Raw genomic sequence first — 27352 nt, 5'->3', positions numbered from 1 at the left:
TCAGTCATTTTCGATAATTTTCTTGTCAATTTCAACAGGTTTTATGTCATCTTGGATCGTTTCTCATCTTTTTGGAACATTTTTATGTCTTTGGGATAATCTTCGAGTCATTTAGGACAAGAATTTGTAACGACATGATCATAATGAACATAATAAACGTTAGGATTTTTTTTTTTTAACTTTTGATAAAATGTATGCATGATATATCCCATGGACTTCAAAAGTCCCTCAGTTATATATTGACCAGCACAATTTTTGAGTAATTTTGGACAATTTTATTGGCAGTTTCAACAAATTTTATGTCAGCTTGGATCTTTTGTTGTCATTTTTGATCATTTTTGTGTCTTTTGGATAATTTTCTAATAATTTCAGGCAAATTTCATGTCATTCTGGACAAATTTTCTGCAATTATGGACAATTTTCAAGTCATTTAGAACAATTTTTGAGTCATTTTTGACAAGTTTTGAGTCATTTTGGACAATTTTCTTGTCAATTTCAACGAGTTTTATGTCAGCTTGAATCGTTTCTCATCATTTTGGATCATTTTTGTGTCTTTGGGATAATTTTCAAGTCATTTTGGACAAATTTCATGTCATTCTGGACTATTTTTCCATAATTATTGATCATTTTGAAGTCATTCTGGACCCGTCACTATATAATTGCAGGACTTTTGTAACATAGTTGACATTTTAGTGAAATGCAGTCATTTTTTATTGATAAGTGATTGTTTCCATCATAAATAATTATGGAATTTGTAAATACATGTTCATAATGAACATAAAAAACAGATTTTTTTAATTTTAATTTTTTTACTTTTAATAAAAATATGTGCAAGATATATCCCATGGACTTGAAAAGTCCCTCAACTACATATTGACCCATCTGCGTCCAATAAATCGCAGGTGGATTTTCTTGTCGGTGCGTGGAGGCAGCCGTGGAAACCGGACAGCCCAGGCAGGAGGTGCTGACTCCTCCCCTCACTCTGCGATCTGTTCCGTCCTCCTCCTCCCCCTCTCCTCTCCGGAGCAGCCAGCAGCAGCGCAGGAGCTGCCGTGCCTCGTCTTTCACGGAGGAGATCCCGAAAGCCGGAGTCATAGCGAAACCCCCCGTACAGCCATGGCAGAAAACGCCGGCTTGGAAAACCACCGCATCAAGAGCTTTAAAAATAAAGGGCGTGATGTCGAGGTGAGCTGACATATAAACGCGAGTGTAGGTAGCGAGGATAGAATCAGTTTTTTGTTGGGGGGAGGAAAAAACAGTGTGAGGGCCTCGTTGGGGAGCCTGGCCCCGGCTGCAGCTGCCTGCCAGTCAGCCAGCTAGCTAGTTAGCTAGCCGCGCTAGCTGAAGAGTTCGCCATCAATGGTGCTACCTTGTTATCGGTATATCTCCCCTGTAATTAAACGAGAATAGCTGTCCAGTTAGCACCGGTTGTTTACCAATCTCCAGTAGCTGATGTTTGTTAACAGCCACTAACATCCCACTCGGTCTGCTGGAATAAGGAGAATTAAGTTAGCTGTCACTGGCAGCTAACTAGCTAGTTGGATGGACACCGGTCGCAGGCGAGGCTGGGCCCGACCGGCTCCATAATCTGCTCATTTAACATGTTTAACAGCCGAGCCGACTCTAAATGACACCGGTGCCAACTCGCGAACGTCACATCCAGTTGTCACCGTTAGGAAAACGCTGGTTTATGCTGAATTAAGCGTCTGGTCCACATCCACCCTAACCAAGTATTGCCCCTCCTTGCTAGCGTGCTAACGTCAAAGCAAAGCGGCTAGCAGCGATACCAGGTGAGGCGGCTAGCTGAGCCTCTGAACGGTTAGCTGGTCGGTAACGATGCGATGACCTGAGTTTTACGGGCTATTTCGATGTGGGATAACATTAGAAACTAAATAAGAGTCCATCCATCAGTGAGAGCAGAGACCTTAGACGTAGTTAACATTGTTTGAGTCTAGCTGTGAGTAATGCTGTAATATTATCTCACATTTATTAATGGTTACATGCACTGCTGTTAAGTGTGTGTCAGCTTCACTGCTAAGTCACATTCTAGAAAACACCATGGGTAGCTGTTTGCCCTCCATGGGGGCAGTTATTCTTATGTTTCTGTGTTATTTTGCCTCTTCTGTGCCCTACATTATAATCAATAGTTATTTTTACGAGCTGACTTTGCTTTAAAGGACTAAACCAGTTTCCTACCTGCCAAAAAGTGATTGCAGCCCCCACATTGTGACTGAAATGCTCTTAATGCATCAGAATGATTTGATTTCATTCATGAAGGACATAATTTTGTATTTTAAATCTGGTAGAATAATGGCAAAAGATGGTTTCTTTAGTTTACATATAAAACTCATCAGTAAATCTTGTTAATTGCAGTCTGGATATGAAACATACTCATACACCCAAAAAATAGAACACGGTATTACAGTAATGCATATTATCATCCTAAATATCATGTTTTGATTACACTTCTTACTTACTTGATTACTGTGAAAAGTTTCACAAAGGCACGCTTTTGATATTCCTACAGACGTAAAGTTATGTGTATTTGTATGACTCATCCATATAAAAGCAGCTGTAGACGTATATAAACTGGCCAGCACAGATTTATCATAAAGCAAGCAGTCTGTTTTTGGCACAACACCTGCAGATCTAGTCTAAACCGCTGGATATTGTAGCATCATTCAAGTGACAAGTCTAATTATAAATCTCTCTGACAGCATTTGTCTGCATTGCTCGTTGACATGATGACCAAAGCATTTGGTCGAGGCTGTGTTCACTCAGGCCAAGCTAAAGGAAGCTAGAGTTGTGAGATCTAAAGATGTCAAATGAAGTAACAGATATCTGGACTTGTTTTAATAATGTGTGGAATGTATGGAATTCATCAGAAAGCATCTCTCTTAGCCGTGGGGTTTACCAACAAAGACATACTTGTGCTGAGTTGTTCTGACCTCTGGGTAATCCTGAGATAATCCTAAAACAACGGTATGTCTGAGAAGGGCCCTATAAAATCCATCAGGGTGCATGATTGAAGTTTTTTTTTTTTTCTCAAAGCGCAGATTGGTGCCCAATAGGTGGTTGTTTTGAAACTTTGAGTCAGTCTGACAAGCACATGGCTACTATGACAGACAGACTTTGCCAAGTGCATTCCTGATGCTATTTCAGGCATCTCGGATGTCTGACCTGGGTCCTCTTAAGAGCCTCTGCATGAATTTGAGTTTTAGTAAATGGATGACTCAGACTACAGCAGAGAGGGGAAAAAAATGCCAGTTTGGGTTTTATTTATTTAGGTCAGGCGTAACAGATTGCTCTTCATTTCTGACACCATTAGGAGCCGCACTGAATTGCAAAGTAGGAACGTCTCCCAGGCTGTAGGACGTTTAGCTCCTCCTCATTTTCATTGATACCGTGTAAAATTTGGTTATGGTTTTGGATTGATTAAGTGTTTGTTACAAAGTTGACTCATCTTTGTTGCCTTATGAAGCTGCAAATATCATTCTGACTTTTAACCCTCCTGTTGTCTGCATTTATGGACACCCAAAATATTGTTTGCTTGTCTGAAAAAAAAAATTCAGCAAAAATTTGCTAAACCTTCAAGGAAGAAAATTCCAATAATTCCTTAAAAGTTTCCCTTAAACATTTTATTTAAAAAAATCCCCCAAATTTGGCAAGAAAATTCTTGTAAATATTTTCAAAAAATGAGTAAAAATCTTCCCAAAATCCTGAAAATATCTAAAGTGATTCCATATATATCAGTAAAACTTCTAATATTTTCTTTAAGAACAATTGCATGTTCTGTGAATGTTCTTAAAGAAACACTTGTAACATTTCTTTTTTTCCACCCAAAAATTTCACAAAAATGTTGAAAATGTGGACATCAGACGTTTCACTGTAAAAATAGATTTTTTTCCACATTTTCAAACTTTAAGACGGGTCAAATTTGGCCTGCAGGACGACACAAGTGTTAAGGACCTACTGTGGTACCTGTGTGGGCTCCAGCAGTTGTTTTTTTTTTTTTGGAAGGAAGTACCTTTTTCTATTTTACCAGCTCATATTTTGGCTACATCAACCACTTAAGCGTATTGAGCTGCTTAAATTTCTCTTGATTGCCAGATTGAACTCTTGTATTTTGGTGTTTGGTTCTCTGTAAAGGGTCATTTTCATCTGGGGCAGTGTAATGGCATTATTGTTGTTTTGCAGTGGTTGGGAGACACCTCTCTGCTCCGCAGCTTCCTGAGTTATGACTGTCCTAGATTACATAAGAGGCTATTTAGGAAGGCAACATGAACCTCTTCAAACAGTCACAAGATCTGAGACCATCTCAAACTGTTCTGGATGAACTGGAAACCCAACGGACACACAAATACACTTATTAGTTAAACTGTCTTTCCTTGCTCGGACTTTTTTTTTTAAGTTGTCTAACATTTAACTCTGTTGGTGGGGGTTGTTTCTATGGGATTCAGTCACAGATTTATGCCTAAATAATAATAATAAAAAAGAACCGTACTCTCCCTGTGTTGTTTAGGTTTTTATCATTTTAAATGGATGTGAATGATAAGGCATGCCGTTTAGTGCAAAATATACAACCTGATATCTTTTGCTCAGGTATTTTGTGGTATACCCATTATATTGCTTAGATATTCACATTTTCCCACCACAGTAAAACATGGTTGAAATTTTCAAAAATATGTGTATAAAAACATTTAATGTACAGCGTTTGTCTTTCTTTGTTACAGACTATGAGAAGACATCGAAATGAGGTGACAGTTGAACTGAGAAAGGTGAGAAATGATGCACCATCTGTACACACACACACATCCACACACACACACACACACACACACACACACACACACACACATCCACACACACACAGACACACATTAGGCCTCTGTCAAAGTATTATAAATCTGCCTCTGACTACAGACCAGTGGAATTGGATGCATTTTGGAAATTGAAAATTCTGACAGGAATTGTAAGTTGACAACGATTAGGTGCAGCAATGCAATCTGTATTCAGGATAGTCCGCTTAAAGCTGCAGAATTTAGCAAAATCTGTCACATCTTGGCTGAGTTACGAGCTCATTGTTTCTGTAGAAATTTGACAATGGAAAATATCATCTCAAACAGCACTTTATTTCTAAATGAGGAATTTTCATCGTAGGTTATACCCAATGACTTATCCTATAGGATTATTGTCCATCATAAAGTCAGAACTAGGAAGTTTTATTTCTCTTAACCCTCCTGTTGTCTTCATTTACGGGCACCAAAAAATATTGTTTTCTTGTCTGAAAAAAATCCAAAAATTCAGCAAAAAAAATCCCCACATTTCTGAAAATTTGCAAAAACCTTCAGGAAGAACATTCCAATAATTCCTTAAAAGTTTCCCTTAAAAGTTTTATTTAAAAAAATCCCCCAAATTTGGCAAGAAAATTCTTGTAAATATTTTCAAAAAAAGAGTAAAAATCTTCCAAAAAATACTAAAAATATCTAAAGTGATTCCATATATATCAGTAAAACTTCTAATATTTTCTTTAAGAACATTCACATAAAAATCAACCAAGATCCAGCGAAATTCGCAGAATTTTGGTTGATTGTTTTTTTTGTGAATGTTCTTAAGAAACATTTTTAACATTTCTTTTTTCCACCAAAAAATGTTCATAGATTTCCCAAAAATGTTTCAAACGTGGACATCAGAAGTTTCACTGTGAAAATATATTTTTTTCCACATTTTCAAACTTTAAAACGGGTCAATTTTGACCCACAGGACGACACGAGGGTTAAGAGATCAGTTATGAAGGTTCATCTTTAGTATTTTTTTCTTTATTTGCTTTTTGAGTCATTTGATGTCAGTGTTGTTCCTTTTTAGTCTCCTGGAATTGGAAACGTAGGGAGATAACAGAAGGAGAAGGAGGCCTCTGGTTTTCAGAAATTTCTGTCGGACAAAGTGAGAACTATTTAAATTCATCTTTTCCAAATGATGGACCTTATAAATGAGCTGTTTTTCCCAAAAAATGAGTATCTATATGAGATGGGCATGGCTTGGTCTAGGGCGTTCAAACTTGTGATTTTAATTGTCACAAGTAGTTTTGTCCTTTTTGGTGATAGTCTGAACACACTGGTAAACACACAGCCTTCAGCAGTTAACTGGAGAATAGCATTTGGGTTTGTTGCACCTGTTTGGTTGGTCTATCCCTGCAAACAGACAAGCTTTAAATTAACTGAGATTTATTGGGCATTTATGGGTTTCTGTTGTTAAGTTTTTGTTATTTTGTGATCGAAATGAAGGTTTTATTCAACTTGCCTTCTGGTAAGTGCTTTTTGTCTGTCAGTTGTTGGCCATGATATGTATACTGCATGTACATGTACGTATGCATGTATGTGCGATTTTTAATAACTGGCATTTTTTATTGCAAAGACTTTGGATCATCAGTTAGGCATGTTTTCATTTCCTAGGAAGCTAGTTTGGGTTTAGTATTATTGTCATCCAAACCAGCAGCACATTAATAGACAGCAGTTGTGTTTTGTTTGTCTTTTGACAAATGGAAGAGAAGGAAGATTCATTAGCTGCCACTGATTACATTTGTTATATTGTAGCCCAAATGGTATCACTGCTTATATACAGAAGGCATAGCGCGAGTAGCACGTTGACAGACCAGCAACAGCTTTGGTGCTCCTTCTGTCCACACAGAATACATTATGGTACCGTTTTTAACTAAAGGACGATTAACTAGAGGCCGTTTGACAGTCACTGTAGCTACATGTGTAAAATGCAGAAAGATGGACAAAAAGGGAAAAAATATGCTTCAACTTGTGCTTTCTGGTCACAGAGCGTAACTAAAGTACAAGTCAGCATGCCATCAGTGTAGACCAGGGGTGTCAAACATGTGGCCCGCAGGCCAAAACCAGCCCGACAGAGGGTCCAATTCGGCCCACAAGACGACTTTGTAAAGTGTAAAAATTATAGAGAACTGCAAATTGTCATTTGTAAAAACATAAATTTAAAATAATTTCTAGAACATGACAACTTGTTTTGATCATAAAGTAAAATACTGATTGTTCGTTGTTCTTTGGTCATTTTGTGTCTCGTTTTGTAATATTTTGTCTTGTTTTTGTCTGACTTTTGTCTCTTTTTGTCATTTAGTGTTTCCTTTTTGTCTCGCTTGTGTTTTTTGTCTATTTGTTTGTCGTTTTGTTCCTTTTTTTGTCATTTTTTGTCTCGTTTTTTGTCGCTTTGTGACTTTTTTGTCTAAATTTTGTCTGTTTTGTTTCGTGTCATTTGTCTAATTGTTGTCATTTTATGTCTCATTTTTGCAATACTTTATCTTGTTTTTTTGTCAGATTTTTGTCATTTTGATCATAAAGTAAAGTACTATATCGTTCACTTCCAGATACCTGTGACTAAATGTTTTGTTCCTTTGTAGACTCTTTGATCTGAAAGTTGTAATGTGGAAATGATAAACTGAGGCATAATACTATTGAAATTGAACTTATTTTTCTTTAAAAATTTCAGGTTGTTCATAATTTTTTGTATAAAGATAGTTAATTAAATGTGAACACTTTCAGAACATAGCTTTTTGCACGAAAACAAAGGGAAAAAAATTGGAGTTGTTGTTATGTATAGTTTATTTTGCTGTGATTTTACTAGTCCGGCCCACTTGGGATCAACTTGGGTTGAATGTGGAACCTGAACAAAGATGAGTTTGACACCCCTGGTGTAGACAGTAGGCTTGTGTTCCATCAGACACATGTGGGACAGGCAACTGAAAAATGCATCTGAACAAACTGTGTATTTGCTTTTGCTACTGATGATGTTCCTGCACTATGGTCTGTTCCAGGCAGTTCCACCAAGATGTCAGAGATTTGTAGACCCAAAAGACCATTTGAATTTGCTCTTCTGAAAATTGTGACGCCAGTCGGAAATCCTTTTGTGTATTTTGCAATACAATGGGATGTAGTTGTTAAAAAAACTTGCATGTGAAGAGCAGAATTACCGCAATACAACAGGCTCCGGGGTATTTTTCCCCAGCATGTCTGCTATTTCAGCATAGTGTGTTTTTAAATTATGTTGAACTGCAACAATGGTTGGGCAAGGGTCAAGTTTGGCTTCCAGACAAGTTCAGACAGTGAGCCTCAAATTTTTGATGTAATGCTATTATCTGTCTTGATTGATGTATCAGAACATGAACGGAGGTATATAGTTTGAATTGCACATTGTCATTTTTGTCCTCTGTTTTGCCCTGTGGACCAAAAAAAATGAGAGGATTGTTCTGATTATCGGTGTGTTAAATGACAATATGTTCAGTTATGAATACATCCTGATTGATTGGCTAAATTTATGACCTCTAGGCATCACACAGCACTGTTGTCATCGTTTCTCTGCCTTGTGCATTCATTCATAGCATTATTTCAACTGAACTGGCGTTGGTTTGGGAGTTTTGTTTGCATTTATCAAGTTATTGCACCGCTGCGTCTTCATTCAGAGGCATTGCTTAAAGAGATTTAGTCAGGTTGATTTGAACTTATTGCATTCAATCAGAAGATGTGATATATGTATAATGTTTAACTCTTTGTAATAGTGACCATCACTCTGGTTGACTTTAGTCATATGTTTTAATGTACAACAAACTGGGACTTGGCGTTTCTATACGTGAGGCCTAGATGGGGTTTAGCATATTGTGAGAAATCTTTTGTCTTCTTGTCAGTTTTTTTTAAGGGCATTCTAAAAGAGCCATGCCTAGAGAGGGCTTTTAATCTGTTGCAACTTGCTCTTTTAACCTTCCTCCGTTGGGTCATTTGCACTTGCTAAGCCCCAAAATGCTAACATTGGATGTGTAGCATGGGATAATTAATACTGATGTTTCTACAAGTGCATTTATCTTTAATGCAGATCCCCACTTTGCAAAGTCAGGTTTGATATTAGTAGAATTTTTGTGATCGCACGTCTCCAGAGTCAGAGGGAAGTAGACCTCGACTTCCACATGTGATGACACCTCGGAGCTTCTTCACCGACGCTCTTTGTGAACACTGACAGTGCCTGATGGGATATTTCTTGTCAATACTAACGCTTTTTTTTTGGTTGGAATTGTGAAGAAAAAAACTGTTGCTTAAAATAGCAGATACAGTAGAGGCAGATTTGCACGGACTAGAAGCAGCTCCCCAAGCAGCTGCTCAGCAAGGTGAGATTCACCATCCAAATTATAGCTGCGTGTTGTGTAGTTGTCAGTCATGTGTTGAGATCTTTGCAATAAGCAACATTTTAGTTTTAATTTGAAATTGGTGTCTGAAAGGTTTTAATGCAGTTGAACAGCAGCTGAGTTGTACGAGCTTTGAAGTGTTGCTTCGCCTTCGTGGGTTGACAAATCGGTTTTGTCATGCACCTTCTTAGTTTGCTGATTGTTATTGGGCTGTTTTCACTATTGTACAGTTTTTGGCGGATTTTGGTTTGTATCATGAGAAAATCTGTCACATCTTAGCTGAGTTAAAAGCTCATTGGTTCTGTAGAAATTTGACAATGGAAAATATCATCTCAAACAGCACTCTATTTCTAACTGAAGAATTTTTTTGTAGATTGTACCTAATGACTTATCCTGTAGGATTATATCCGTCACAAAGTCAAAACTAAGAAGTTGTATTTCTCTTAAAAGATCAGTTATTAGGGTTCATCTTGAGTATTTTTTCCCATGTAAACTTTATCTGCTTTTGAGTCATGTGGTGTCAGTGTTGCTCCTTTTTTAGTCTCCTGGGATTGGAAACATCGGTAGATAACAGAAGGTGAAGGTGGCCTCTGGTTTTCAGAAGTTTGTGCCAGACAAAGTGAGATCCGGATCCGGACGCAGACGGCGTCTTATATGGACCCACACCTGTAATCAGTAAATTGTAACGGGATTTTAAATTTGACAAGTCACTTCTATTTTATCGGCACAGCTTTTCCAGTGTTTATGGCATTGGTTTTCAGCTCAGGAAGCACACAGACCAATTAGGTACGAATTCAGACATCCCACGTGGCGCTAAACATCGCAGCTCTGCATACAGAAAACAGTTGAGAGGTGAGGGACAGACGAGAGGAGGACAGACCGTGGTCACGTACTGACCATGTTTGGCTCAGCATACAGCTGTGTGGCAGCTTCTCAACTATGAACATAATAGAAACTAAATATGGTTCCAGACTCACCAATGAGCTCCAGTTGTGTCTGAAAATGACCCTGACACCATTCAGACCACGATTCAGAATCCTGGCAGCTCAGTTCTCCCATTAAGCAGCAGGGCATGTAAGAGCAGTGATAGAAGACAGGGAAAAATGTAAAAGTGTTCAACTGCTTAAATTTTTTGAGATTCAGGTATAGTTAAAGATGTATATACGTTGTTTCAGGTTGTTCAGTCATTATTTTAAACTTTATTTTCAGATGTACAATTATATCAAAAGTCATTTATTAATAAATGTCAAAATGTTGTTGAACCGTACTGAATTTATTTGATTTAACGGTCAGGTATTGATTATATGCAGACACTAATAAAACTACTAGGTTACATCAGCATAAATCACACTAATTCAGTTAGACATTAAGATGTTCTGGACCTTTGCTTTAATACATTTTCTCTCACTGGACCTCTTTGAATTTTAATTGGATACCCCAGATTTAAGTGAATCTTTTCCAAGTGGTGGACCTGTTTTTTCCTTTAAAAAAAAAGGAATATCTATATGAGATACTGGTTCACAAGCAAAGGCATGGCTTGGTCTAGGGCATCTGAACTTGTGATTTTAATAACCACAAATAGTTTTGTCCTTTTTGGTGATAGTCTGAAAATACTGGTAAACAAACAGTAGATGACCGGAGAACAGTGGCACAGTCAGGAGTGTTAAAGCATAAAAACGTCAGAGCTGTGGGGAGCTGAGGTGGTCTCAAGTCTAGCACATTCCATTTAGCTGGATCAGAGCAGCAACAAGCACTGCACTAGCTGATTAGTCATCAGTGACGCACATCAGCATGATGCACAAGAATGTAGGGCAAGGGAATCTCCTCCTACCACTGACTCACATGCCCTGTGCATTGATACTGGATGAATATGGGCTTGATGGGATTGCAGTGTTTAAGGGTTACAGGGTTAAGGTTCAGCGTCCCATATGGAAGAGTGTATGTGTGTGTTTGCTTTGTGCTTTAGCCTGCAGGCACTTTTCTCTGGGTTAGAACCTGATTTTTGACATGAAGCTGTATTCCATGAAGTAAAAAGTTTGCAAAATAGTTTCTGAGGTAGGCCTAGCTTGGCTGTTACTTTAAGAATTCATGAATGCATTAATGAATACTTTCATCCCCACCCCTCATCCCTCTTCTGTCTTTTATCCTCTTGTCAGAACAAACGAGACGAACATTTACTGAAGAAGAGAAATGTCCCGCAGGAGGAGAGTTTGGAGGACTCTGACGTCGACTCAGACTTCAAAGGGGTAAGTGTGGGTGTGTGGTGGGTCTTTGCTTTAGTGGCAGAGATGCTGTGAGATGGGAAAGTCTGGGTAACGGGTCCAAAGAGTTAGAATCTGGAGGGCAGCGTATTTTATTTGCAGTGGATGGAAGATTTTCAGACCCTTTTTAAATGAATTCAGACACATCAGTGGGCTCTCAGTCAAATAAGCTTGTGATTTTTCAATTTTTGCTCATTTCATTCCTCGTATCTGTTCAGATAACTGGCATTGGTTTCAACCTAGTTTGTTAATTTAGTTTTCTAGCTGATCTTCATAAAAGGGTAACCCTCCTAAAAATAGGCGGTTTCACATTACTAGGTGAGTCACAGTTCTCATGCATTGCATCGAGGATGAAAGATCTTTCTGAAGATAAAAAGTCTGAAATAGTGCAATGTCTCGCAAGAGGCCAGAAAACCACTGATATTTTGTGAAACTGAAGAGACATCATCAATCTGTGAAAAGATTTGAGAATGATTCTGAACGTAGGCCAATTCTTTCAGTTAAAAACTTTCCCCAATAACCTTCTATCACACAAATTATTCATATTAAACGGGCAGCTGTAGAAAAAAAGACTGTTGTGCAGTAAATGGGATTTGAAACTGCTTCATCCTCTTGATGCAGGATCCTTCTGAGCCTGGAAATTTGTGCTTAAAGCTGCGTCTCAGCCACCCTTAAAACGTTCACAGTGGACCACAGTGGACTCAGAAATGCAAGAAATCTCATTAGAAAAAATATTTTCACAGTGAAACTTCTGATGTCCACATTTTCAACATTTTTGGGAAATCTTTGAACATTTTTTGGTGGAAAAAAGAAATGTTAAAAATGCTTCTAAAGAACATTCACAATTTTTTTGTGAATGTTCTTAAAGAAAATATTACAAGTTTTACTGATATATGGATTGACTTTAGATATTTTTAGGATGTTTTTGGAAGATTTTTACTTGTTTTTTGAAAATATTTACTAGAATTTTCTTGCCAAATTTGGGAGATTTTTTGTAAAATCAAACTTTCAAGGGAAACTTTTAAGGAATTTTCTTCCTGAAAGTGTTGCAAATTTTCAGAAATGTGGGGAATTTTTTTGGCAGAATTTTTGGATTTTTTTCAGACAAGGAAACAATATTTTTTGGTGTCTGTAAATGAAGACAACAGGAGGGTAAAGGAATATTTAATTGAAATAAAATGCATAGCTTACAGCATTCAGCATCTGGCTTTGTCCATTTCACATTGACGTCTGATCGCTGCGCATAGTGCTGCTCTGCAGTGTGTGGGGAGGGTTTATAAAGGCTTTTGAGTTGTAAATATAAATACATGTATCTGTACTGCAACTTTTAGTCACTTGAGACGTTTACATAATTACTCATCACGCAGCAGCACTCTGGCGGCATCTCACCAGTCCCTCATCCATCCTGCACCATAAGACCACGACACCAAACATACAGCCAGCCTTGTAAAGACTTGAAAGGATAACAAGAAACCTGATCTCAACATCAACAAGTCAGTCTGGGTTTACAGAAACAATGGAAATGGCCTAAATCCACTAAAAGGTGGCAAGTTGTCCAAGATACAGTTACAGTTAAAAGTTTAGCAGGAAACATCTTGGAAGACTATGACTCGACCTCATGACACCACAGATGCCGACACTTGCTGCGTGTTGTGTCTGCTGTGGATAAACTGATCAAATTATACTGCAACTGGATTTCACAATAAAGAAATGCTCGCGATTCTAGCCTATAATTGTCATAATTATGTGGACTTTGAAGAGGCGTTGCTTTAAATTGGTCCTATTGAGAGGAAAACAACATACTGATATGGATGAGGCGATTGTTTTGGTGCCATGTTTAATACTGCTGGAGACTCATAAACATGCATTAGAACATGAACAAAAATTTAACATATGCTGTAAAACAGGGTCAGTACAGTTCAGTATTGTCATAACCATACTTCAAAAGGAGCTACTTCCTGAAATTATATAAAATTTAACAATATAAAATACAATCTAACCTATATATACTAGAAATAAAATTACCATTTTGTACAAGTATGTAGTGTGTCTTCAGCTTGTTCACTATTTTGTGATTGTTGCTGATGAAGTATGCATAGCAAATTTTTGACAGTGCTAATATTCTTCCGCTTTTCTCTTTGTGCAGCAAAATGTCACGCTTGATGCCATCTTACAGGTAAGAGTTTATGTCATTCAAGTTTTCAGTTTTACACTAACTTTACCCATCTTACCTGCTGGCTAGTTATACTGTACTAATCTGCACTGTGGCTGCTTGTTCCTGCAGAATGCTACCAGTGATAATGCAGTTATACAGCTCAGTGCTGTACAGGCAGCCAGGTAAGTGGCTGAAAAAACACACACATATATACACACACTACTAGCTGTTTTTGAATAATGTGTTTTTGAGATTTTTTGTCTGCTTTTTATCAGAAAACTGCTCTCGAGTGACAGAAACCCTCCCATCGATGACTTGATAAAGTCTGGGATCCTGCCCATTTTAGTCAAATGCCTGGAAAGGGACGACAAGTAAGTCTGTCTGCAAAGGAGTTTGTGTTATTTTTCTTTTACTCGATGAACTGAGCGGTCAGTTAGATAGGAATGAAGACTCCTGTGTATTTTTTTTTTATAGATTGCTGATGCTGCTGTATCAGAGGCTTTGTATGCATGAGACTGTTTCCCACTGTGGCCACACGTGAGAGTGTGCGGAGGCATGCAGGGCAGCTGGCTGGTCCTCTCAGTGCAGGCCAAGCCAAATATATCAACATTCCTGTCTCTCCGAGTTCCCCAATTCCCAGGACCTTGTGTTCACTGAGGGGGCAGAATGAATAGTAGGGGTGGAAGAACATGTAAGGAAGAAATTGTAAGGGTTTTACCATGGCAACCCGCAGCAGCCAGCATCACGTTAACATGGAATCAAAGCTTGTGTTGGACTTTTGTTGTTTTGGTGTTCTTGCAGTTTAATGCAACGTGAATCCATTGAGAAAATAGTGGTCAGAAAGCCAAGTGGGCCTAGTTTGAACTACAGCTTTACCAGGGTTTCTGCAGGGCATTAAAAAGCATTAATAGTCATTAAACTGATTTTCTGAAAATTAAGGCCTTAAATGGCATTAAAAATCATTGCATTTGATTCTCAGTGGCATTAAAAATTCTTTCTGCAGTTTTCAAGAAAAATATTTGATAATAATGATACATTAATATATAATTCTAGACTGTGATTCGTCAGATATGTGCATCTGCGTAAACATGTTGAAGCATTGTGATAATTGTTCCAGCCGGTCGGGGCCAGTTGCCAAAAACTGCATGTTTTTAAAGTGGCCAGCAGGCTGGACCAGGTGGAGGAGAGCTGGGAAATGGGGAAATGCAAATTCCAGCAAAAATGGCTAGAAAACGTGGAATTCAGAGAATGACTGCAGCCCGTTGGTGGTCAGGAGTGGTTTCCAGATTCAGAAATAGTGAAATGTGGGGACAGTTTTCATATAAAAATCATCTTTTACAGAAAAACAAACCTGTGTAATTTGCTGAGTTCACGGTTGTGGCATTAAAATTTTACAGTATAGCATTAAAATGCCATTAAGAAGCATTGAATTTGACAGATTTCTGCAGAAACCCTGTTTACAAAGAAATGTACAGCATGAAAACCAGCACCACTTGAACAGAAGCAGACTAATGTGAAATCTATGAATACATGACAAGGCAGAAGTAAATCTGTCCACAGGTAACTACAGTTTCTGGTTACAGTGCAAAGAACACCGCTCCCTGTTAACTGTTTTACAGCGCAGCTAAAGAAGGTAAAGCTTCAGGAACCAGTAGGACCTCCACGTCGTGGTCGGTTGTCTGATGAAACGTTCAGTGGGGTAGACCATCCTTCGCCACAGTTTACTAGCATTTGGCTCGTGGGTGGTGTGAGGATCACTTGCAAGTGTGTGATTTCTAATATTTTGTGTTGCATCAATTTTTCGTAAAATCATTTCATTATGTTCCTCCATTTTGAATACAGCCTCAGTTTGCAAAACGGCATGATATCTGGAGTCAGATGTGTTGTCAACCACTCAGACTATGTGATAGTATGTAGTTATTATGAATCTGTAAAGACAGTAACGCTGTAAAACTGAATGCCCACATGAGCTGCACGTTTTCCTTGAAGTTGTTTAGTAAAGGAAGGCCAAAAACAGACAGGTGTATTGTCCTGGTGGCTGGTGCTTTGGGGGGGGGGGGGGGGGGGGGGGGGGGGAGGGGGAATACAAGAATCCGCCCTGGAAAAACATGGAATACAACTGGAAATGTACAAGCTATGCACATCTATATTTATCATTATTCATTTCCCCCTTTCTGTCCCACCTGGTGTGGAAATTAAATAAGTTTAATTTAGCTGGTTTTGTTTTCTTTCTGTCTTCCAGTCCCTCTCTTCAGTTTGAGGCAGCTTGGGCTCTGACCAACATTGCCTCTGGGACGTCAGCACAGACACAGGCTGTGGTTAAATCCAGTAAGTTGACCCCACATTCTGTCTTTCCCCAGTGTTACCCCTCCAGTCTGTGTTTATACACTGTCTGCAATCTGCCAAGCAAGCATATTTATTTGTTTCTTCACTCGGTGAGGCACAGTTATTCTCTGAATGTTGGCTTTCTTTTCAAAGTAAGAGCGCACTGTTATCTAATAAGAACAACATGACTGGATAGTGGAAAACATGATCGGTATTCATGAGATTAGCTGGCAGTTACAAACTTGTTGCAATTTAATTTCCAACTAACAAATGTCACATATCTTAAACGTACCGTAAATCACACATTGAGGTTAAAAGCCAAGCCTGTGACAGTGCCAATGAAGTTTTTCCAAACAAGATGACTGTGTCCTCTGTGAAAATTTTGCAGCTGAAATTGCAGTTAGCTTTAAGGGTTAATTTAAGCTAAATGTGAACATGTTTCACTTGTCCTAATGGGCATTTTTTCATTTTTTCCCCCATAACTGACAGTAAACCACTTTTCTTGTTATTGAAAATAAGAAATATGGCCAGTTAGAAAGGAGTGTTCTTTTTTTTTGTTGTCTTTGTTGTTGTTGTCTCTACTGTTAAATACCTGAAAGTCAGCAATTTAACACATTTAAATATTAAATATTTATTTGCATGTCTAATTAGTCTCATCTGTTGCATATGGTTACACCGTTTCCACACGAAAAGTGTAGCAGTAGCAGCACGTTTAACAGAGTAACGGAGGTCGATTCATCTGTGAGCTCACACAAAAGCATTCAGAATCTAAATACTGTCTGAATTTTAGATGTAGTGTTAAGCATTGGACAGAGCCCAAGACACAATGGTTGTAGTTATGTGCGTAAATTGAAGAAAAATAAGCTTGAGGCCTTCTGGCCACAGCTGTGTGCGTATACTGCATGTGACGCACAAGCTGTTAGATCGATGGCGTAGATAAATGCACTAATTAACACAAAGGCCTATTGTTCTGTCAGATACTCAAAAACGCAGCTGAAGCACTTTATTTGTAGATACACTGTTTGTTTTTAGCTTGTTTACAATCCACCCTAATTGGCAAAGGAAGCACCAAATGTCTGTGTAAAATTAGCTGCTTGTGTGGCGGTTATGTGGAAAATAACTCCCTACCGTCCCCCAATAATCATCATTTAGCGCCTGTCTAGCGGGCGTGTGCACATGTTGCAAGTTGCCAGTGTCACGATTTGTAAGCACCGTTCAGAAAACGAGTTCACAATGAGGTACAGGGTCACAAATTTCAATTCATCTCCATGGAAACACATGAGGTGGTATATTCATTTCATCCCCTTATAGTCCAGGGAAATGGTGGACAGAGTAGACAGAGATTTGCATCAGATGATATGTGGAGAAGTAGTGGCACAGCAATGGGTTTATGTTGAATGTAATTAGGAACCTGGTTGTTCTGCCACCTCGGGCGAGTTTCTGATATGTTAATGTTTGTGTGTCTAGATGCAGTGCCCTTGTTCCTGCGACTGCTACACTCTCCTCACCAGAACGTCTGTGAACAGGCTGTATGGGCTTTAGGAAACATTATAGGTAAGTGTCGCCCTCATTTAGAAGTGTGTGTACCGTTTGGAAGCAGCTATGCAGAGATGTGTTGACCTGCGTCCCCCCCTCGCTTGCCCAGGTGATGGTCCACAGTGCAGGGATTATGTCATCTCTCTGGGTGTAGTCAAGCCCCTGCTGTCTTTCATCAACCCGTCGATCCCCATCACCTTCCTCCGCAACGTCACCTGGGTCATCGTTAACCTCTGCCGCAACAAGGATCCACCGCCACCCATGGAGACTGTGCAAGAGGTGGGTGTGTCTGCGCGTTGCACCGGCTTTCATGTGCCAGACAGATGGATGTGTTTCTTTGCAGTTGACTGTGACACTGCAGGCTGAGTCACAAAGAAGCTTCCGCAGCGCCTTTTCGGTAGCCAAATCAGCCTCATCACCCAGGAGGATTTCTGACTTTAAAGCTCTTTTGGCATCAATTGATTTCTGGTTGACAGTTATGTCCCTGTGTGACACTCTTTGTCTCTTTGCACTGCCCTGTTTTTTTTCTTTTTTACCTTCATGTATCCATCTATTCCGCTGCCTACATCCAACCCACTCACAACCTACGTTTCTTTCCCTGCAGATTTTGCCAGCCCTCTGTGTGCTAATATATCACACTGATATAAATGTAAGTATCACACTGAAATGGGATTGTTTAAGTCATTTTGTGTTTACTGATTTGTGTAGACAGTGCTGCTATATCCCCACAGTTCTAGCGGCATAATTATTGTATGTGTTCTCATGAGTTTTGTGTACTTGTGTTTAGATCCTAGTAGACACGGTGTGGGCTCTGTCTTATCTGACGGATGGAGGTAATGAGCAGATCCAGATGGTCATTGATTCTGGAGTTGTTCCATTTCTTGTGCCTCTCCTCAGCCACCAGGAGGTGAAAGTTCAGGTGAGACGTTTGTTTTTATTGAGCTAATTTTGCCTTCTGTCCACAGTTAGAAGACCGTTGTTATTTTCGTCCTCCTTGAACTGATCAGCAAAGTAATTTCAAGCTATCGTTGCCTTCTCTTGTCCACAGACGGCAGCTCTGAGGGCAGTGGGAAACATTGTGACAGGGACGGACGAGCAGACACAGGTGGTTCTCAACTGCGATGTCCTCTCACACTTCCCCAACCTGCTCACACACCCTAAAGAGAAGATCAACAAGGTATTACACCACCGTCTGCATGTTGCTTTTATTGTGCAAGTCTGGTGGTATCTTATAGCTTTGCATGGAAGCAGGATGGAGGTATGTGCTCCTTAAGAACTGCAGTGAAGTTCAAAGCACTTATGAGGAAGTTCTGTTTCACTGTCAGGAAGTATAATATAACAGGAGCACGTTTGCTGTGCTCATTTACTTATTGAGTGGCACGGCAGTTGAGCTTACAGTAAAGTATCTGTTCTTTTTTTCATAAAAAATACAACCGTTACTAACTACACTCCAATCATTTTCCACGTTTTTTTTTTTGTATCTTGTCTTATTTTTACTCAGTGTGAGCAAATTTTTTACTGCAATATAAAGTCCTGCACCTCCATGAAAACAACAACTTGTTGCAGTATGACACAGTAGTAATACTCTAAATCATTTAAAAAATGGAAAAAAGCATACAGAAAGTGAATTTTTTTTGCAATCATTTATTTTACAAAAATGTGAAAAAACCCAGTATCAACATGTACAATTGTTTTCCAAGTGCCCACAGGTGTTGCCAAACTCTACATATTATAGATATTTGGCTACTTGCACCGAGGTGTGCATAAGTTTTTGTTGTTCTACTGCAATTTTCTTATTTTTCCAAAGTTTTTAAATAAGACATGTAGAATGAATTGATTTTGATTAAGTATCCTGCTTTTTAAGCTTAAAATTGGTTGTTTTTCCAGACAAAATTAAAAGCAGCACGATGAGTTGATGGGCAAGTTAAAAGTAAAAAATCCTATGATTGCTTCTATTTTTACAGGTACTTGCTATGATTGTTTTTAACTAGAATACCTTCCAAACTATCCAGAAGGTTTTGGGGTTTAGTGGGTTAGTAATGAATGAATATTATAGTGAATAGACATAATTTTTTAAAACAGTAACTCGAGATATCTGATAATATTGGCCCACTGATATTTGCATAAAAATGTAATATCAGTCAATATCGTTATCATTTTTTTTTTTTTTGCCTATCATGAAAACTGATAAAATAATGACTGGATTTTGCTGACAGTTTTCAAAATTGTACAATATAGTTGCCACATTGTATTAGACTCTCAGAGAGAGGGAGAGTGTGAACTGTTGTTTGAGACAATTTAAAAAAAAGAAAATGGCATTTTTTCCATAACTTAAGTTGAAGTAATTTTCTTATTTTGCTCAGACAGTGTTTCTATCTGAAAGCCTTGTTGCATCTGAGAATGCATCCAATGGAACATCACAATAAAATGAGGCATGATGTGTTAATTCCACCACAGGAGATATGTGATGTTACCTAAAATTAGATAAATAGCCCACACATACCGGTGTCGGTTGATATCAGAATCGGAAATTGAGAGTTGGACAATATCTGTTATCGGAAAAAAAGCCAATATCGGACATCCCTAGCAGTAACTTTCAAACATGTTCAAGAAATACCCACATAAAGGTGATTCATTTAGACTATATGAAGCTGGAGCACAAACAGTGCCAGAGTTTTGCGCTAAATCCAGAAATGATTCATGTTTGAAGGAATATTTCTGTGTGTTGAAGCTATAGTGCTGGTTGTGACCATTTGCGATTGGTCTGTTTTGCAGGAAGCAGTCTGGTTCCTGTCCAACATAACAGCTGGGAACCAACAGCAGGTCCAAGCTGTGATCGATGCTGGGTTGATTCCTATGATCATTCACCAACTGGCTAAGGTTTGTCCATGGTGGAAAAAAAGCTTTAGATTTTCTATTCTTTCTCCACGGATGGTACCAGACCCTAATTTTTTTAAAAGTTTAATGTTGGCGTTACTCGACACTTTCACTTTTCATGTTTTGTAGGCAGATAACCAAACTGCTCTGATAAATGAAATGGACACTGAATTGCAAAATGGCCTAGATTATTTTGTGCACCATGGCAATATGCTGTTGTAGTACATCTCAGTGACAGCCTGGCTCTCTACAGGGTGATTTTGGCACTCAGAAGGAGGCAGCATGGGCCATCAGCAACCTCACCATCAGTGGGAGGAAAGACCAGGTGAGCTGGGTTGTGGGACCAATAATGTAGAAATTTTACCATTGTGTTTAACCCTCCTCTTGTCCTCATTTACGGGCACCAAAAAATACTGATCCAAAAATTATAGTTCCAAAATCCAAAAATTCAGCAAAAAATCCTCCCCATAGTTATACAAATTTGCAAAATCTTCAGGAAGAAAATTCCAAAAATTCCTTAAAAGTTTCCCTTAAAAGTTTTAAAGTTAAAAAAAAAATAAAAAATCCCCAAATTTGGCAAGATATAATTTTTTTTTTTTTAAATACAAAATTGTAAATATTTTCAAAAAATGAATAAAAATTTTCCAAAAAAATCCTAAAAATATCTAAAGTGATTCCATATATATCTAATATTTTCTTTAAGAACATTCAGAAAAAATCAACCAAAATCCAGCAAATTTCACTGGATTTTGGTTGATTTTTTTTTTTCTGAATGTTCTTAAAGACACATTTTTTTTCACATTTCTTTTTTTCCGAAAATGGGGAGGTTTTCAGTGTGAAAATATATTTTCAAACATTTTCAAAGTTTAAAACGGGTCAATTTAACCCACAGGACGACAGGAGGGTTAAAATGTGTTTGCTACGATCAGGGATACGTATATTTAAAAATATTTTACGGTACTTAAACCTTAGAACCCTATTTAGCCTGCCAGACATATAAGATTTCATAATTTCATGCTATCATTGAAGGATGAAGCTAGGCAATGTTGACTTGTCCAGTTAAGAAGTCATTGTGAGTGAATTGCAGTAACACTTTCCACACTTGTAACCATGTGCCTGTGTTGTAATCAAGTATGGATGTGGTGTGTATGTGTGGGTTTGTGTAGGTGGAGTTCTTAGTGGAGCAGAACGTCATCCCTCCGTTCTGTAACCTGCTGTCGGTGAAGGACTCCCAGGTGGTGCAGGTTGTCCTGGACGGCCTCAAGAACATCCTCATCATGGCAGGAGATGAAGCCAGCACTATTGCCGAGATCATAGAGGAGTGTGGAGGTCTGTATTTAGCAGATGATTTCTGTACATTACGCTCCAGGTTTTTCTGTTTATTTTTTAATAATCTCCTTACTAATTTAAAGTTTTGTATGTTCAACTGAGAAAAAAATTATTCCCTACCCCAAAGACAGGAGTGACACAGTTGTTGTTTTCCATCCATCCATCCATCCATCATCTATACACTGCTTAATCCTCACTAGGGTCGCGGGGGGGCTGGAGTCTATCCCAGCTGACTCAGGCGAAGGCAGGGGACACCCTAGACAGGTCGCCAGTCTGTCGCAGGGCTACATACAGAGACAAACAATCACTCTCACATTCACACCTACGGGCAATTTAGAGTAATCAATTAACCTCAGCATATTTTTGGACTGTGGGAGGAAGCCGGAGTACCCGGAGAAAACCCACGCATGCACAGGGAGAACATGCAAACTCCATGCAGAAAGATCCCGGGAAAGCCGGGACGCGAACCAGGGACCTTCTTGCTGCAAGGCGAAAGTGCTAACCACTACTCCACTGTGCAGCCCCAGTTGTTGTTTTATAATTTTTAATTTCTTAACCCTCTGAACCCCCAAACGAAGCTGGGTTTGAATGGCATGTTACTTTTTAAGACATTTCCAGAACTGCATCAATTATCAGAGCAAGAAACTGTAAAAAAAAAAAAAAAAAAAAAAAAAAAAAGACATCAACAACCATCTTATTTTTAACTTTTCAACAACCTCAATTTTATTGTTCACCTTTCGGTTTCATCTGGAAAAACTAGCAAACCTGCCCAAAAGAAAACATTTTATTTTGCATATACAGGAAGTCCTCGGTTTACGACGTCCTCGACCTACGGCGTTTCATCGTTACATGGAACTAGTTGAGGAGCGGATGAATATGTCGTCATGGTGCTATCAGACGGCTTTGTTTCCATTCTCCGGTTGTACGCCACCTTGGATTGTGCTACATTCACTAACTTTTTATCCTTCATTATGACTCCCAGCGTAAGTCAGACTCTTCTGATGCTTGGAAGAAAAGGAAAGCCGTCTCCATGGAAGTGAAATTAGATAGAATAAAACGCTGGGAACAGGAAGAAACACCGACCAACATGGGTCCAGTTGTAAAAACTTATTGTAGCGACCATCTGTGATGAATGAGAGAGACTTTATCTGGTTCTCTGCTGGTTTATTGAACCTTCACACAGGCTACTGTGGACCGTAGCCAACGACAGAATAACTAGAAAAACCCCATAACTTAGCTCCAGAATTAGCCGCCGTTCCCAGCTCTCTCTACTGCTGACTCTCAGCCAATCAGAGATGAGCTAACTAAACATGGCACGTTCACTGACATTAGGGAAATCTGGAACTGAACAATAAACATTGAAACCTCAACATCAACAACAATATCAGGCCGTTAAAATATTCTGTTATGTTCTAGTAAAATGATTCATACATGCATGAAAGTCATTGGTATTCATGACTTTTATGAAGAACTGATCGACATCGTGATGCACGGAACGGCTTTGTTTACATTTTCACCGGAGTTCAGACTTACGGCGAAAATCAGCTTACGTAGATGAGTAGGAACGGGACTCTGATGTAAGCTGAGGACACCCTTGTACATATTTTAAATAGGGAAAAATAAACTGTACAGTAACCAGATTTTGTGAAACTCGAGTAAGAAAAAAACAGCAGGTTTTTATCCAGATTTTTGCGCTTAAATTTGGTTGTTTTCTCCAGACATTAACCCTCATGTCGTCCTGCGGGTCAAAATTGACCCGTTTGAAAATGTGGAAAAATATATATATTTTCACAGTGAAACTTCCGATGTCCACATTTTCATCATTTTTGGGAAATCTTTGAACATCTTTTGGTGGGAAAAAAAGAAATGTAAAAAATGTTTCTTAAGAACATTCACAAAAAAATCTACCAAAATCCAGTGAATTTCACTGAATTTTGGTTGATTTTTATGTGAATGTTCTGAAAGAAAATATTAGAAGTTTTGCTGATATATATGGAATCACTTTAGATAATTGTAGAATTTTTTTTGGAAGATTTTTGCTCATTTTTTGAAAATATTTACAAGAATTTTCTTGCCAAATTTGGGGGATTTTTTTAAAATCAAACTTTGAAGGGAAACTTTTAAGGAATTATTGGAATTTTCTTCCTGAAGGTTTTGCAAATTTTCCGAAATTTGGGGAAATATTTTGCTGAATTTTTGGATTTTTTTCAGACAAGGAAACAATATTTATTGGTGCCTGTAAATGAAGACAACAGGAAGGTTAAAAGCATTACGATGTGTTTATGGGCAAGTTAAAAATAAAAAATCCTATGATTGCTTGTATTTTTACAGGTACTTGCTGTGACTTTTTGAAAATATTTTTAAATTCATTTAGATTATATGAATGATTATATATGATTATATATAAACTTGGTCATACTACACTGTTTTTTCTGTAGAGTTGTGGTATCATGACTCTCAGAAACTGTTAGGGGTTCAGAGGGTTCACAGCTTTGTTTTCTTGTGTCTCATTCTGTACTTAAACGGTGTAAACTGTAGCAGCGAGTTCATGTTGTGTTTGTCCTTGTTTTGATGTCCTTCAGGTTTGGAGAAGATAGAAAATCTGCAGCAGCATGAGAATGAGGATATCTACAAACTAGCCTTTGAGATTATCGATCAGTACTTTTCAGGAGATGATGTAAGTTCACCGCCAGTAAATTTTACCTCACGGTTTTCTTTTATTTTTTCCTCCTCAGTCAACAACTTACTCCAATGCGCTCCTGCATGATTTCTTGTTTTCAGATCGATGAAGATCCCAGCTTGATCCCTGAAACCACTCAAGGAGGAACCTTCAACTTTGATCCATCTTCCAACATGCAAACGAAGGAGTTTAATTTCTAAAATCCAGGATGTTTGGTTCAACCGGTTGCACGGGTACTCTGTAATCACCCCAGACATTCATCCATCTTTCCTCCAATCTGGCAACCTGGTACCGAAGGATTTACTTAGCATCACTTCAAAATGGAAACTCACCACTGAAGAGTTTACCCACCCCCACCTCTGCACTGTGGGGTGTTTTTTTTTCTTCTCCTCTTCTTCTTTTTAAAACGGTCATCCTTCACCGAACACTGCAACCTTTCATAGGAGTCCTGGTTGTTCGACAGGCGCCGCCACCATCTGGCAACCCGCGTCAGGAGGATTGTCAGTCTTCTCTGCTGCCAGTGCTTCTGAAAATCACACAAAAATAGAAGGAAGAAAAAGCCTTCGTGGCAAGATTTAATTGCCAAATGTCAAATCTTCACAAAGACAAAAAGAAAAAAAACAAAAACACGCAAGCACATTTTCCGACACAAACACCCGAACATGCATATATACACACTTTTTGACACGTAGAATTTGTGTGCATACTTCTGTTAGGAGCCACATATCATTTACGGGGAAGAAATACTGCTGTTTGTTTGTGGTTTATTTTTGTGCCCCCCCCCTCCCGCAGATCGTCCTCTAGTGTTACTTCACCCACGCACACTGACGTACATCCACACACTTTAGTCACACCGATTTCCTGATGACCAGGCACACCGATACCCCCTCTCTCACCCAGTTTAAAGAGTTAATCCCAGAGCTAAGCCATGATTAACCACGGACCCCTGCTGCCCTCCCAGGAGACTCCTGGGGCAGGTGGAGGGGGTGAAAGGGCTCTAAGGCAAAAAGAGGACTCCGTGGCAAACTGACTGACGGGACTTCTGACTCGATGACGTCACTTTTTTAACGTGACCTCTGTTGAATTATCAAACTTAAATGTTTAATGAAAAAAATCAACAAAAATGTGAAGAAAATGCCATAATTCTGTCTTTTTTTTCAACACGTGCAACTGTAAGACCTGCTAACTGCCTGCTTCTGATTCAGCAGAGTGACAACATTCATTTTTTTCTTGTTTTAACGGATGTGAATACCTGCCACGGGAGGAAATGACCTTTTTGAGTGAAGACACAGAGACTCTAGAGAAGAGAAACACATCAGCTGTAGCGTTTATCTCCCCCCAACAGGAACATCCGTTTTCTGCAGCATGAGCTCGGGTCGTGATCCGGCGAACTGTTTGCTCCAGACTCCCCTGTAATGTGAAACTCAGAAAGGAGGGTGGGGGTTGGGGGTTTAACAAAAACAACTAAAATTGTTCTGAATTGCTTATCTGACCTTAAGATTATTTAAATTTTTTATTTTAAAGAAAAATTGTGTCTTCAAACAGAAATCTTACTTTCATGTTTCAGCTTCTTCTGGTTGAGTCTGTGGAGCTTCCTTATGTCTGTTTTTACTTTTTTCTTTCGTTTCTTCAGTCTTATGCACATGTCTGAGAGGCATAATGATGTCTGCCTGCAGAAAGGGACCTATACTCATTGAAGACTAGACTTATATGAGGAGTACAGGTCCTGATCTTTAACTACTTTCGATGAAGAGGTCACATGTCATCACTCAATTTGAATAATTGTACAAAAAAATCAAACATGATGTGTATCTCTCCTTGCCGTCTAATGAATATATGAATATATTTACATAAAGCCTGTACAAAGCTGCTGCAGCTGACAGTCATTGGATGGACGATAACTGTCAAAGATGGCTTGGGAGGGTTTTTTTTTTTTTTTTTTTTTTTTTGAAGCAATATTTTCTTTGTTTTCTTGTTTTTATTTTTGACTTGCATATGTATTGTGATGACATGCTGATGAATTGGAACAGGCTGTTTATTTGTTTTTTTTTCCTCTTCGTAGTGGTGACGGGGCTGTTTAAAATGTACCGTCCCGTGTCCCAGTCGGTGTGCGGGTTCGGGTTTAAGGTGTCGAACCTTAATCCCAACTCTAACCCTGGTCTCGAAGACTTTATGATCCCCCTGGTTGGCTGCTAACTACTTAGAAGGGGGTAAGAGTGGGGGCAGGGTCACACCGGGGTTTTAAATATTGGGTGGGGTTGTTACGAGCAGCCCAGGCTTGTTTTTGGGACTAGCTGTTTATTACTGAACAAAACTATAGAGAGGGTGTACAGTCATGAACTAGCAGACTAGACCGAGCCACTTTAAAGATTTACAATTTTGTTGCCTTGTATCCGAATTGGATACAAGCTTATGTTTGTTGCAAGATTTTTACTTGCTAATGAAAAGTTGTTTTAAATAAAATAATAGGAGAAAAGCAACAGACAGCGTTTTGGCCTCTGATTGTTTATATCTTTTTATAAATTTTAGATTGAATTCTTCTCTTTAAGGTGGCTCATTGATTCTTTCAACTCTTGTGCATATTAAAGACAAGAATGAGTTGAAAATCATTGTGCCTTTTGTTTTTCATTTCAACTAAAACTTTTAGGTTTTATTGAATAGAAAAGACTCAGAGCAACTGGAGAATCTTTAAAACAGGAGATGTGGCTGCAGTAAATGTGTAAGTCTCCTTGTTGTTGGAGTTTGCCATGGGAATGGTCAATGCTGCTCTCTGCTGTTGAGAGTAACTGCTCCCCTCCAATCTTATTCACTGAACATTGTAACACAGCATTTCTCCCACTCGTTACCTCCCTTCCTCCCCCTTTCCTCTCCCTGAACACAAACCATCATTGCCATATTTCAGTCGAGGGATTTTCACGTCTCCTCTCATCTCGCCCTCAGGACATGATCTGTGTTTCTGATCCTAACCAAAATAAACTTGCTGTTTAGCCGTTGGA

The 27352-nt window shown here is 38.8% G+C and overlaps 1 protein-coding gene across 1 annotated transcript; it reads left to right on the top strand.

Moving 5' to 3' along the window:
• Window positions 1–1016: 1016 nt before the first annotated feature.
• Window positions 1017–27352, top strand: kpna3 (karyopherin alpha 3 (importin alpha 4)). Its single transcript, XM_023274864.3, has 17 exons — window positions 1017–1185; window positions 4734–4778; window positions 11350–11439; window positions 13601–13630; window positions 13739–13791; window positions 13885–13980; window positions 15852–15937; window positions 17402–17488; window positions 17580–17749; window positions 18075–18119; window positions 18258–18389; window positions 18519–18647; window positions 20246–20350; window positions 20601–20672; window positions 21514–21676; window positions 24259–24353; window positions 24458–27352. The coding sequence occupies exons 1-17, from the start codon at window positions 1117–1119 to the stop codon at window positions 24554–24556; spliced, it is 1566 nt and encodes a 521-aa protein (XP_023130632.1). The 5' UTR covers window positions 1017–1116; the 3' UTR covers window positions 24557–27352.

The sequence above is a fragment of the Amphiprion ocellaris genome, chromosome 11 (assembly GCF_022539595.1).
Source record: "Amphiprion ocellaris isolate individual 3 ecotype Okinawa chromosome 11, ASM2253959v1, whole genome shotgun sequence".
Lineage (NCBI taxonomy): Eukaryota > Metazoa > Chordata > Actinopteri > Pomacentridae > Amphiprion > Amphiprion ocellaris.
The sequence above is the reverse complement of the archived record's forward strand: the minus strand, read 5'-3'. Positions and strand labels throughout refer to the sequence as shown.